The 13,080-nt window shown below is 49.8% G+C and overlaps 1 protein-coding gene across 5 annotated transcripts in view; it reads right to left on the minus strand.

Moving 5' to 3' along the window:
* Ap1b1 (adaptor related protein complex 1 subunit beta 1) overlaps nucleotides 1-13,080 on the minus strand; it is a 49,867-nt gene that overhangs the window by 21,533 nt on the left and 15,254 nt on the right. For 4 of the 5 annotated variants that reach the window (XM_074061112.1, XM_074061109.1, XM_074061110.1 and 1 more), the window contains exons 2-7: nucleotides 10,146-10,208; nucleotides 6,269-6,374; nucleotides 3,710-3,845; nucleotides 2,715-2,960; nucleotides 1,085-1,275; nucleotides 149-370 (exon numbers count right to left, since the gene is read on the minus strand). In XM_074061112.1, the coding sequence (XP_073917213.1) occupies nucleotides 149-370; nucleotides 1,085-1,275; nucleotides 2,715-2,960; nucleotides 3,710-3,845; nucleotides 6,269-6,374; nucleotides 10,146-10,182 (938 nt within the window). In that variant the 5' untranslated portion in view covers nucleotides 10,183-10,208. The remainder of the gene's footprint in view (nucleotides 1-148; nucleotides 371-1,084; nucleotides 1,276-2,714; nucleotides 2,961-3,709; nucleotides 3,846-6,268; nucleotides 6,375-10,145; nucleotides 10,209-13,080) is intronic. The other variant, XM_074061113.1, reaches the window with a different exon arrangement.

Here is a 13,080-nt window from a genome sequence, read left to right on the forward strand (position 1 = left end):
ACTGGATGCCAGTAGCAGCAATCCAAAATGTGTCCTGACTTTGACACCTGGCCCCAGGGGGGCAAAGACCCCTGGCTGGGACCCAGGGGTGAGGCACTCAACTTCCTGTGTGTGGCAGGCCAGCTCCCCCGCCCCGTGGTCTCGGTACCTCTTCTGCACAATGAGGTTGATGTTGCGCAGTGCCACGTACTGCAGCTCCGGCTCGGCTGACAGCAGCGTGACCAGGGGCGGGGCCAGCTTCTTGAGCAGCGTGCCGTAGTAGTCCAGGTCCTTGGACAGCATCTCCGTAAATTTCATCAGCACCTTCACAGCGGACAGCACCACTGCAGAGTTGGCATGCGAGAGCCTGGGTGTCACCCGCTCACAGATGCTGGGGCCCAGCCGTTCCAGAGGTGCCAGGAGAGACAAGGGGAAATGTCCTGCTGTTAGCTATCAAAACAGCGTCTCTTCTGTGGGAGAAAGAGCTAGATTCTGGGTCTGTTGCCTGCTAACTGGCACCATGCAGGCTCAGGCACTCTGAGCCCAATCTCCTCATCTGTAAAAGTGAGCTGATGGTGCCTGCTGCACAGGGTTGCTGGGGTTACAGGGGACAACACATGGGAAGAACGAGCACAGTGCCTGGCACGGAGTAAATACCTCCAAATGGCGGCTCCCTCCCTCCCCCTACTACCGGGCAGGATATCAAGTTGGTTAAGACCAAGCGAGTCCCAGCTGGGTAACCAGCATGACTCCCACCCCTCCATGAGAGAGGCTCCTCCGCTGTAAGGTGGCAGCCGATGATGGCATGTCCTTCACAGGATGGCTATGAAGATTGTCTCTTGCGTAAAGGCAGGCAGCAGAGCCCCAGACCCCGGATAGGAATGTGATGAATGGCGGCTCTGATGCTGCCCAGAGGAGGCTGGGGTCCTTGTCAGCTCCCAGGTCAGGCTCACAGCAGGTGGAGAGCTGACTGCAGAAGCCACACTCCTACCAAGTGCCTGATGCTGGTGTGTGGTGTAAGAAACAGGTCCATTGAGGCCCGAGGTCCAGCTCAGGGCTGGAGCCTCCAGAGGACCCTGAGGGCAAGCAGGGGGAGCCTCCTCACCTCTGAGCCTCGCGGTCGTCCTTGGGCGTATAGCTAGCCAGGCAATCCAGGATGAAGATCTGGCCCCACTCAGTGCACTCGTTCAGGGCCGTCAGAAGCTTGTTGACGGACTGCGGGTTCAGACCCAGCAGGGCGCTGCCGGGGTGGGACTCGGCGATCTCGGAAAGGGCAGCTACTGCGTTTGCCACCACCTGGTCGAGAGGGTGGAGGGGCAGAGGCTGAGGGCGGTGCTGGGGTCAGGGGGCAGGGGGGTTAATGGCACTGGCTGACTAGAGAAGGGACATCCTCAAAGGAATATGGCCCGATGTACATGATGTGGGTCTCAAAGAGGTCAACCTCAAGCACTCACCCTGCAAATCCTTAGCAAAGTGGAGCTAAAATAAGGGCAGCTGCCATTGAGAAGAAACATGACAAGACTGGGTGTGGCGGTACACACCTATAATCCCAGGTACTTGGGCGGCAGAAGTAGGAAGGCACTTTGAGGCCAGCCTAGGCAAAAGTTTTTGAGACCCTATCTCAAAAACAATCTGGGCATGCCGGCATATGCCTATGAGGCGTAGAAGGGGTAAAAAAAACCCACAAAAGACCCTTCTCCAGGAGCCTGGCAATGGAAAGCAATCCCCACTGCCAACACAACGGGCCCCACTACCCGTTAAAGCAGCTAATTTCAATAGTTGTCAACATGCTTCTCAGAGCTCAAAGATTCCTGCAGACCCTTAAGCTACTAGGAGGTGATGGGCTTGCCAGGGGAAACTCTGGGCCCTCACCCCATTTTCACCAGTGCAGCACTTTTTGTGCGTGGTCTGCGATGTTCTCTAATTTCCCCTATCCCAGATGTGTCTCAGTGTACTCTCTGTTCTGGCTGCTCATACCTGAGTGACCCGTGTCTCCATGGGATAGAGAGGGGATGGCTGCTCAGTGCCTGAGTGACCCAGGAGCTTGTGCATTTCGTTACCTTTTTCTTTTTTCTCTTTTTAGATAGCACCTCACTATGTAGTGCAGGCTGGCCTCAACTTTAGATTCTCTTGCTTCAGCCTCCTGACTGTGGAGGCTGAAATGCACACGTAGAGCACATTTCATTTTAAACAGATCCTGCCAAACTGCCCCACAAACTGCTGCCAACACTGTGGGTGAGGAGACCAGGGCTCCCACCCAGCCCATCCTGTTGTCCTGTCTTCCACACTAAGCTACTTCAAGCTGACTCTATGCTCCCTGTGAGGAAATGGGAAAGGAAAAAGAACTTACAGTTGATCTTGGTGAGGAGGCAGTGACAATGAGAGGACCAGAAGGGGAAGAGGGGCACTAACATTTCTTGCACCCTCACTGAATGCCAGGCCAGGCATGTTAAGTTCCCAGCATCCCTTCCTGCCAGCCACAGAGATGAGACCCATCTTACTTATGAGGAAAAGAGAGCTGTGGAAGGTTAGCTTGCCCAAGGTCATGCAGCTAGAGTCAAAGAAGAGAATCCAGGTCCAGCTCCCTTGAACTACCTCAAGGCACAGGAACAATTAGCCACTCAGCAAAGCTCTGACTTCTAAGAACTTGGGACATCCAGGCAGAGAGTCAAGTGAATGCCTCTCCAAGCAACTCAGGAGGCAGCTGAGGTGGTGTGGTGAGTGACAGTGCTTACCATGGGGTTGGAGTCAGAGATGAGGTCTTTAAGGGTGTCCAGGAAGCCCTGGTCCTCCACCAGCTGTGCATTGATGTCATGGAGCTTGGCGACACACACGGCCGCGGTCTTGCGCACATATGGATCCTCGTCCTTCAGGCACTTCCGAAGTGGCTCACAAAGGTACTCTGTGATCTTGTCAACTCGGATGCAGCCCATAGTCCGTACAGCCAGGGCCCGGATGAGGGGGTTGGGATCCTCGCAGTCCTGCAGGGAACCAGCCATTGGTCAGGGGCAGGATGAGCCTTCTGTGGTTTCCTATTCTTCCTGGCTTCCACCTCTGACTGATACCAGGCAATTGCTGTAGGATCTCCATCAACCACAGCCAACAGAACCCAAGTAAATGCCATGTAACAGACACGGAGCATTCGCCAGAGACTGTGTGAGGGGCTCTGTACATTGTCTTCACTGGACCACACAGCACAGTACTGGTCCTGTTCCTGAGGCTCTCAGAAAGGCTGAGCACTCACCCAAAGTCACACATCCACCCAGCACCACAGCCCTCCATCTTTCCCTTGCCACAGAAACGCTCATTTTCTTTATGTGAGCGTCAACGAGCTACCAGAGCCAAGATTCAAGGACTTGCTTTGCTCCTTCTCTGGGGACAGAAAACAAAGAAAGGAGCAATCTGGAAAGGGAACAGAGCAGCTTTCAGACACTTGCTAAATCCTATCTTGGCAAAGGATGCAGGGCAATGGCCAAATCAGGGCAAAGAGAGGCCAACAGGCCAGGTATGACCTCACAGGAAATGAGGCAGGGCCACAGATGCCCAGTTTCTGGGAAGAGGGAGCCCTCTGCTGGAGGAAGAAGCTGTCAGCCTACGCCAGCAGAGGTTGTCTAAAGGTCTGTAAGGGAGCCTGAGTTTCAATCTGGGGTCATAGGTCCCACTCCACAGAGACCAAGGGGACCCAAAGCAGTTAGCAGTCCTTGCCCCTTCACGCAGAGCTCTTGCTCACCTTCACAAAGGTGTTGACAGCCATAATGGCCATGTCGGGCTGACTCTTGGCATAGTTCATCAGGTACAGGTACACCAGCTTCTTCAGCTCCAGGTTGTCTGTCTGCATGCAGTTCACCACATCAGGGAAGAGGGCACTGAAAGGTCAGAGTGGTGTCAGAAGGGGACAGGCTGAAGACCAGATTTTCAGCCAGCTAATTGAGGGGTGGGAGGAGGGGACAGTGGGCAGGAGGGAAGGAGAAAGACAAACAAGACTTCCTAGTAAAAGGGAAGGCCCGAATCATGCTGTTATCACAAACAGCCAAAACAGTGACTTTAAAACAAACAAGTCCTTTGTTCTTTTCATGGGGTTCACATGGGAGGTTTAGAGCCCATCAAGCCAACTCTGCCTCTTGCTAGCTCTGTGACGCTGGAAAACGTCCTTCAGCCTCAGCCTGTTCCCTCATTTCCAAGAAAGATGAAACAAAGACATTTCAGGGCTGGGGGAATGGCTCAGTCAGGGGCAGAAGGTTCACCCAGCATGCACAGGGCCTAGAGTTTGATCCCCAGAGCCACTAACCACTAGCACAAAACCCCTCATTTCACAGGGCACTTGTGATACTTAAGTATCTAGTCCTTGAAGTCTGAGAGGTGCTGAGGAAACAAAATGATTCTTCCCCTAATGTGGCCCTTACATTGGGCTGCTGGTTCCAAAAGGTGACAGGGAAGCAAGATGAGCCATGCTGCTTCACAGGCCAGCTCTGACACCCATTAAGAACCAGCAAAGCATGGCTGGAACACACTCTGTATGCCAGGCTTGGTGCTAAGGGCTCGACACACTTCATCTCATTTAAAAGCCCCACGAAGTCAAGAGGGCAACACCAGGTCATCAACAGTACTGACGCTCAGAAATGTCAAATAACCGTCTTGAGGGGGTAGGTCTGATTCCGTGACCCTTGCGCTAAACTGGGTGGAACCCTTTGCAACATGGCACCCAATGGTCTTAGTCACGGGACCTCTTGAGATGTGAAATATAGAGGCCAACTTTCTGTGTCTGGAACATCACCTCCCCTCTCAATTCTTCTGCTTTTATTGGCAAGGACTTGGCAACATAGCTGCTTAAGAGGTCAAGGTGAACTTCCTCAGCCCCAGAGGCAAGGTCTCTGTAGCTGAAGTGGATGCATCACCTTGGAAGATGACATACCAGGACGCAGGACAGGAGGAGGAAGTACTGCCAAGCCTGCCTTGCTCTCTGGGGCCCATTCTACCAGCAAGGCAAGTGCTTTTGAGGTGGAAGAACAAAGATGTTTCTTCTGTGAGGAGGTGACAGCAGTGTTCTAGCTGAAGGAAAGCGGCTTTTGTTCTAGAAGGAACTGGACTTGGAAGGAGGCCTAGTTCACCAGCAAATGCCCAATCCTTTTGCACTGACCTCAGCAGGCCTCGAGCTGTTTCTCCTGAGTCTGGGTGAAGAGGGCCTTGCTAGGGCAGCAATAGGATGGGCAGTCATGGGAAAGTCTGGAGCAGTGCAGTAGCATGGCAGGACCTGGCTGGAGAGCTGTCCCACATGAGCCCTGGGTCTCTGAGGCACAGAGGACAGGATCTGGACAAAAGCAGCCTCGTTTGGATTTCAGAAAGGCTGTGTTTCAGTATTCCTGCTACTATTAATCACGTGACTGTTAGGCAGTCATTTCCTCATTCTTTATCACGTGTCGTTGGCACTAAAAACATCATTTTCAGCTGGCGAGCAGTGGCTCACACTTGGAATCCTAACTACTTGAGAGGCTGAGATCAGAAAGAGTGTGGTGAGAGGCCAGCCCAGGCAAATAGTTTGTGAGACCCCATCTCAGCCAATAGTCACCTGTCATCTCAAACTACTTGGGAGGTTGAGCTCGAGAGGACTGTGGTTCTAGGACAGCCCAGGCAAAAAAGTGTACACAACACGAGAACTATCTAGACTTGTGCTGGGTGACAGGAAGAGAACAAATGCTGACTTCAGGGCAGCAGGCTGGGATGATGAGGGAAGGCAACAGGAGAAGGGAGGCCCTGGGTAGGTCTTAAATGATGGGAAAATAAGCTGGCCACATGGCCTTCCAGGGGGCGGAAAAGCCTGAGCAAAAGTGTGGCAGCTATCCTGCACGTGACACGCTCCAGCTGTTAGGTGTAAACCTGAGGTTGCAAACTGGCAGCAAATTAGAGAAATCCAATCTGCAGGGGTGTATGTTTTTAATATCATCTGGCAATTTAAGACAAGGAGCATTAAAATGAAAATCCTATTTCCCATTTTTTTTTAAAAACCAGGAAACCTGGCCATACTGGGTTTATCATCCCTGACAGCAGCAATCCTCTAGAGCTTCTCAGAGGGTCCACTTCCCTCATGTCGTTATCACCTGAGTCATCAGCGTTTGAGCTCATGACTCCTGTGCAAACAAAGCCTTCCATTGGGAGAGAAGCTCACGAAGGCAGTGGTATGAGGGGAGCCATGGGTTCTTAGGTGCCTGTCAGGACAAATCTGAACTGGACCCAATCTACGAATTCTCCTGTCAGCCAGCATCTGGTGACCACCCAGCCTACTCCCACACACCTGACGTCTTTGCCCACAGTCATCGATGCGATCACTTTCTTTACTGCTTCCTTCTTCTTCTCCTTCTTGTCACTGTTGAGCTCTGCCTTCAGCTCGAAGATCTCCCCTGAGAAAAGGGGGCAGGCATGAGTGATCAATGGAGATGAGTGCCTGCCCCAACTTCCCAAAGATATGGAGGGAGGTGAGAGGGCAGTTTTAGGCCCTTGGCCTCAGGTGGGACAGTCAAAAGTAAGGGATGGTTAGGAGAGGAATTATCAAGACGGAAGTGTGGAGGCCATGATGGAAGTAACAGGAGTGACAAAGGTCCTGAGGAAGACAAAAAGCATGTAGGGAAGGCCTGCTCAGCCAAGCTGCTGCAAATGCAGAAGGCAGCAAAGATTTCCTCAAATACCTCACTCAGGCTGGTGGAATGGCTCAAGTTGTAGAGCACGTCTAGCAAGTGTGAGGCCCTGAGTTCAAACGCCAATACTACACACACACACACACACACACACACACACACACACACAGAAAAACAAAAATCTCACTCAACCTGAGGCCCTCAAGGCTAATCCTTGGGTGCTCAGGGACTGCAGGGAGAGAACAGGATCTGATCAATCCCACACGTAGGCTTTTCCTGTTTTCCTAGAACCTCAAGTTCAAACAGCTTGCTCAGGGTTTCACTTCCTGAGCTACAAGGGGTTGCTCAGCTTGGAAATGGGAATTTGGTTGCCCCAGGGAGTTCCGGCATGCACCAACCACATTGTAAGAACTTGATGATGTAGAAAAAGGAAATGAGGAAGCAGGGTTGTTCTGGGCCCTGCTGGGAGAACAGTCAAGACGGTTAACAGGTTAGGAGGGCAGATTGAATTTCCTGAGCCTTTCTCTTCACCTGGTGCCAGATCTTTCCCAAACCCCTTCTCATTTTGTCACACCAACAGATGAGTAAGTGGAGGCTGTCAGAGGTCCAGTAACTTTCACACAATCAGCAAGTGAAAGGGCCGAGATTCAAAACCAGATGTGTTCTCTCAAAACTCCTAGGCGTGGGCCTGTCCAGGTTGCCCTTGTCTCTCTGCACCTCTTTTGTCACCTGTCCTGCCCCTTGACTGGGCACTGAGCTCTCTCACTAGTGCTCAGCTTAGTGGTAGCTGCTGCTGCTGTTAAGTTCCCACGTGATCCTCTCTCTTTTTTTCTTTTTTGGCAGCACTGGGGTTTGAACTCAGGTCCTCACACTTGCTAGGCAGGCATGCTTTTACTGATTGAGCCACAACACCAGTCCCTTTTGGATGGGATTTCTCAAGATAAGGTCTCCTGAACAATTTGTTTGGGCTGGCTTTGAACCATGATCCTTCTGATTTGTACCTCTGGAGCAGCTAGGATTATAGGCGTGAGACACTCGTGCCCAGCTGATCCTCTGTCTTTAGACCCCTCTTTGTAGAATGAGTCTTGGGTTTCCTTCTCAAGTTACTTTGAGTAGAGATAAAGGAGAGACTCTTACGTGAGGAAAGTGCTGAGAAAGTTCTAGATGGATTTACAATGTGAGAAAACAAAATGAAACCGGGCACTGGTGGCTCATGCTTGTAATCCCAGCTACTTGGGAGGCAGAGATCAGAAGGATCATAGTTCAAAGCCAGCCTAGGCAAATAGTTAAGAGACCCTATCTTGAAGATACTCATCACAAAAACGGGATGGCAGAGTGGCTCAAGTGGTAGAGGGCCTGCCTAGCAAGGGTGAGGCCCTGAGTTCAAACCACAGTACCCTAACAAAGGAAAAAAAAAAAAAAAAGAATGGGTTTCTATCATGACTGAATAATGTGGTGCTGAGCAGAGAACTGGAGATCCAAGAGACAGCAAACATGGTTAATTACAACCACCACCCCAGCAAGCCCCGGGTACAGCCAAACTAAGGGCATTGCTCAACAGAGCCAGGAGCAATCTGCAGACCTTGCAGTTCAAATTTATCAAGCAGCATGTACCTTCTTCCCGCAAGAGAGCAAGGAGCCACGTCTGCTTGTTCTAGAATCCACCAGACCATGACAACCTTGACCCCAGACTCCTCTACAGGAGTCTATGCCTACTCAAAGCATGTAGTCAAACATGCTTTATTAGAAGCGTGACCTTTATTAGAATTTGCCTAGGACCTTCCTTCTAAAAAACATCACTAATGTCAGAGTCAAGATTTGAACCCAGGCATCTCGCTCTAGACACTTTCCCCAAATGAAAACCACCCCCAAAAAGCCATCACTGAGCTCAGTGGTAGAGCAAGTGCTTGTCTAGCATGTGGTTTGATCCCCAGCACCACAAAAAAAAAAAAAAAAAAAACAAGCAAGGCACCCGTGGCTCACACCTGTTACTCTAGTGACTCAGAAGGCAGAGATCAGGAGGATCGTGGTTTAAGGCCAACTCCGGGCAAATAGTTCACAGACTCTATCTCGAAAATACCCAACAGAAAAAAGGGCTTGGTGGAGTGGCTAAAGTGTTAGAGTGCGTGTCTACCAAGTGTGAGGTCGAATCAAGCCCTAGTACCACCAAAAACAAAAAACAAAGCACTAAAAAACCCCACTACTGACATTCCAATACACTTGGCACTAAGTAGCACCTGCTCACCAGGCCCCCACTGATCCTTGAATGCCTCGCCAACCTCTTCTTACTTCATGTTCCTTGGAACTTGTACCCAACAGCCTTCCTTTCTTGGATGAATTGCAGGCAGAGCCTCACTCCTTCCATCTCCTTCCCACACCTCCCTTTTGGTTGGCTAGCTTCCCCTGGAGCTTTCCCACAGCTCCTGCACCCACTACCCTTTCATGTGCCTACTACTAAATGACTGTCTTCCCAACTCAACCTCATGCAAAGCCAGAGATTCTGCCTGTCTCATAACTGCACACAGTAGATGTTCAATAAAAACCACTGGAGTCCATGTGCAGCCTAGACCCCTGAGACAGGAGGACTGCTTGATGAGCCTAGGAGTTCAAGGCCAGTCTAATCAACATAGTGAGACTCTGCCAGTGGCTCACACCTATAATCCTAGCTACTTGGGAGACTAAGATTGGGAGGAAATAAATCAAAGGCCAGTCTAGGCAATTAGTTTGCAAGACCCCATCTCCAAAATAACCAGAGCAAAAAATAGCCTGGAGGCGTGGCTCAAGCAGTGAAGTGCAAGTGCAAATACCTGAGTTCAAACCCCAGTCTCACCAAAAAAAACCTGCCTGGACAATACAATGACTGCTGAGAGGCAGACTTCATGACCTGGCTCAGCTGATTCAACAAGGCTCTTTCCATCTGGTCAGCAGACACATGTCAATCTCACTTGGAAGGAAGGAGGGGAAGGAAGGGCTGGCCAGAGAGATGCTTTCAGGGTTAAAGCACACTTGTCAGCCACGACATTTCCATTTCCTTAAAAGCAGAAAGAACAGGCTCTCCAGAAGCCTACCTTAGCAAATTGCAGTGCAGCAATTCAATTGACTTAATATTGAGTCATGAGCACTGTTTGGAAACGTTTATGATAAAGGCAAATGAAAAACAGGATGAGAACTCTTACTGCAACACGAAAAGACGTGCTCATGGATAAGGACCAGACACACCCCAACACAACATGGGGCTGCTGATAGGACTGGATGTTTTCTTTTCTCCAGGAAAAAACAACATATTTATGTAATGATTTTGAACAATGAGGAACTGAAAGGGAGTTTTTTTCTCCACACTTAGAGCTAATGCTCTTCCCTTCCCAAGTTGTAACCTTCAACAGTTTAGTTTCTTGATCCACAGGGAAAGAAGTTGTAGGCTGTTCCCAACAGTCCCTCCAGGCCTCCACACACCCCTGCTCCCCAGCCTCCCAGAAAACAATTGGAAGGGTCAGGCAGGGAAAGAGTAAGGCAGGCCCAGGGTGAGACGCACAGTACCTTTCTTGGTCGTGGTGAAGTATTTTGAGTCAGTCATTTTGGTTGTTTATCTGTGGCCAGACTCTGCAAGACAGAGAAGACAGGGTTCCATTCCATTTTCAGTTACAGTGATGAACAGAAGGAGGAGGAAAGAATCCAGCACACATGAGGCAGGGGAAGACAGCTGCTTAGTTTTTCCCAGAAATGAACCTTTAGGCATGACTGGTCAAATTTTGGAGGGTAATTCTGAGGAATCTATCAAAATTGTGACTGTGCATATATTTTCTTTTTTTTAGTGCTACTGGAGTTTGAACTCAGGGTCCCATGCTTGCTAAGAAGTTTTGTGTTGGGTATTTTTGAGATAGGATCTCTCAAACTATTTTCCCGGGTTGGCTTCGAATCACAATCCTCCTCATCTCTGCCTCCTGAGTAGCTAGGACTACAGGCATGAGCCACCAGCGCCCAGCCTGACTGTGCATATCTTTTGACCCAGCAATTTTACTTCCAGAAATCTCTCTCACAGAAACATCTGCAGAAGGACATGTGGATTTTACTGAGTCATTATCCATAGCGCACACTGGAAACACTGAAATGCCCATCAGTAATGGGATGGCTAAGTCTCTGGAAGACTCCACAGGTTTAAAAGCAACCTCTTTTGTGGAGTTCACCCTGCCCAGCATGGTTCTAGATGCACCACACACTTGACTCATCAAAGCCTTCTCAGGAGGTCCTAGCATAACCTTATACACAGCAACGAGTGTGAGAAAGGCCAAGTCTAAGAAGCAAGGGAGCTGGGCTCAGTGGTTCACACCTGTAATCCCAGCTACTCAGGAGGCAGAGATCAGGAGGATCGAAGTTGGAAGCCAGTCCTAGGCAAACAGTTCTCGATACCCTGTCTCAAAAAACCCCTTCACAAAAAAGGGCTGGCAGAATGGCTTAAGTGGTAACAGCGTCTGCCTAGCAAGTGTGAAGCACTGAGTTCAAACCACTGGATCGCCAAAAAAAAAAAAGCTGGGGAGGTTTCTTCTCCTCTCAAGTCGTGCCAACCTTCTCAAACAGGGAGGAGCACTACTCATCTCTCAGAGGGCTAGAATCTACACAGTGCAGACTCTGCACTCCCCACTTCTGTCGACCAATTTTCGCAGTGTCGCTCAGGACACCTCCCAGTGCAAACCTCACAGGGCAAAGTACTATTTTAACCAGTAGGATGAGGGAAGTGCTGGTGCTCCCTCAGTCACTCAACGAGCAATTATTGAGTATCTACTGTGGACTTCAACGGTGCTTCTCGATCAACAGATGAGAGATAAAAGAAGTGATTCCTGTTTTAACTGAGAGAAGGGGGAGAGAGGGAGGGAAGAAGGGAGAGGGGAGGGAGGAAGGAGAGAGGGAGGGAGGGACTTTAAACCATACAATCCTAAAACAGACATGTGAATGAAGCAAACACTCCATTCTGTCCCTTCTGCAGCCTCTCTAGAAGAGACTCAAAAAGGTTTTCTTTTGGTTTTTGGTTTTTTGAGAAAGGGTCTCACTATGCAGCTCAAGCTGTTGTGGAGCTCACTAAGTTGCCTGGGTTGGCCTTGAACTCGTGATCCTCTGCCTCAGCCTCCTGAGTGCTGCGATCACAGGCATGGGCCACCATGCCAAGCTCACTAACATCTCTTTTGCATCCATTACTATGCAGGAACAACATGAAAGGAACTGTGGGATGGATGACGGGTTTTATAGTCTCTGGAAACCAAGCCATGCATCTCCCCTCGAGCCCACTGGGTTTTTCCAAGTTCAGATGGTATTTACAGCAGAACAGCACTGGAGACATCCCCCAGCTGAGATTTTGTTTCAGTAATCAACGGGAAACAAGCATGGACTGTCTCAGGGTTGCCTTAAATCCTTTGTGGATCCCGGTAGAATAAAGGAATAAAGGCTTCGCTCACAAAACAGTATAAAGAAAAAGACACAATGCTACTTTCCTCTTGCTTTGCAAAGCTGAAAAGGGATGGTGGCTCTTTTCTATGGAGCTGCGGGAAGAGCCAAAGAGACAGCCACATCTAGTAATGTAAATCCCACAGCAGGCCCTCTGAAGAGAAGCCACGTCAGCATGCCCTGCAGCAGAGCTTCTACCAGGCTTCTACCTGGCCAGTCCCCACAGGGTGGGAAACCACAACGGGAGGACACCGCTGGCTCACAGCTCCAGCACCCTCTCTTTCATGCCTGGCCCAGGGCTCTGCATATGGCAAGTGGTCGATTGATGGCTGTTGAAAGAAATGAAAAGGAACCACTGGAAATCCCATGGAAGTTCAGACTACTCACAGCTCAGTTATGTAACCAGTTAGCATTCATTTTCAAGAGGAATTAACTTCTATTAAACTTTTTTTTTGGTGCAGTACTGGAGATTGCATTCAGGGCTTCCTGCTTGCTTGGCAACTTTTTTGTTTGTTTTGCACATACATGACAGCATTTTCTCAGAGAAACCTCACCAACAAGAGTTCCTTATGAGCTCCAAGAGCAAATGAAAAAGCTAATGGGGTTCCTGCCACAGCATAACAGACTACAGGGTCCAAAAAGACACAGACGAGAACAAAACTGGCAAAAAGTGTCCAAATTAGGAGAGTTCCCTGTTCTCAAGGTTGACTCTAAGAGGAATGACAAGGCTAAAACTCAAAGGAACACAGAGAGTGACATGAGTGACACATAAACCCTCCAACATTAAACCTAGGAGGAAAGAACACACACCTGTAATCCCAGCACTGAGGCTGAGGCAGGAGGATAATGAGTTCAAGGCCAACCTGGGCTTCATGGCAAGACTCTGTCTCAAAAAAAAAAAAAAAAAATCTAGAAGGAAATTCAACTGAACAAAGCAACCACCATCTCAGACGGCTAACTCCAAGGCTGCTGGAGAGCCCTTTCTTCTCCAGCAGAGGAGGCTGCTAGGGCTTTCCCTCCTCTGCAGGAATATACA

The sequence above is a fragment of the Castor canadensis genome, chromosome 18 (genome assembly GCF_047511655.1).
Source record: "Castor canadensis chromosome 18, mCasCan1.hap1v2, whole genome shotgun sequence".
NCBI lineage: Eukaryota > Metazoa > Chordata > Mammalia > Rodentia > Castoridae > Castor > Castor canadensis.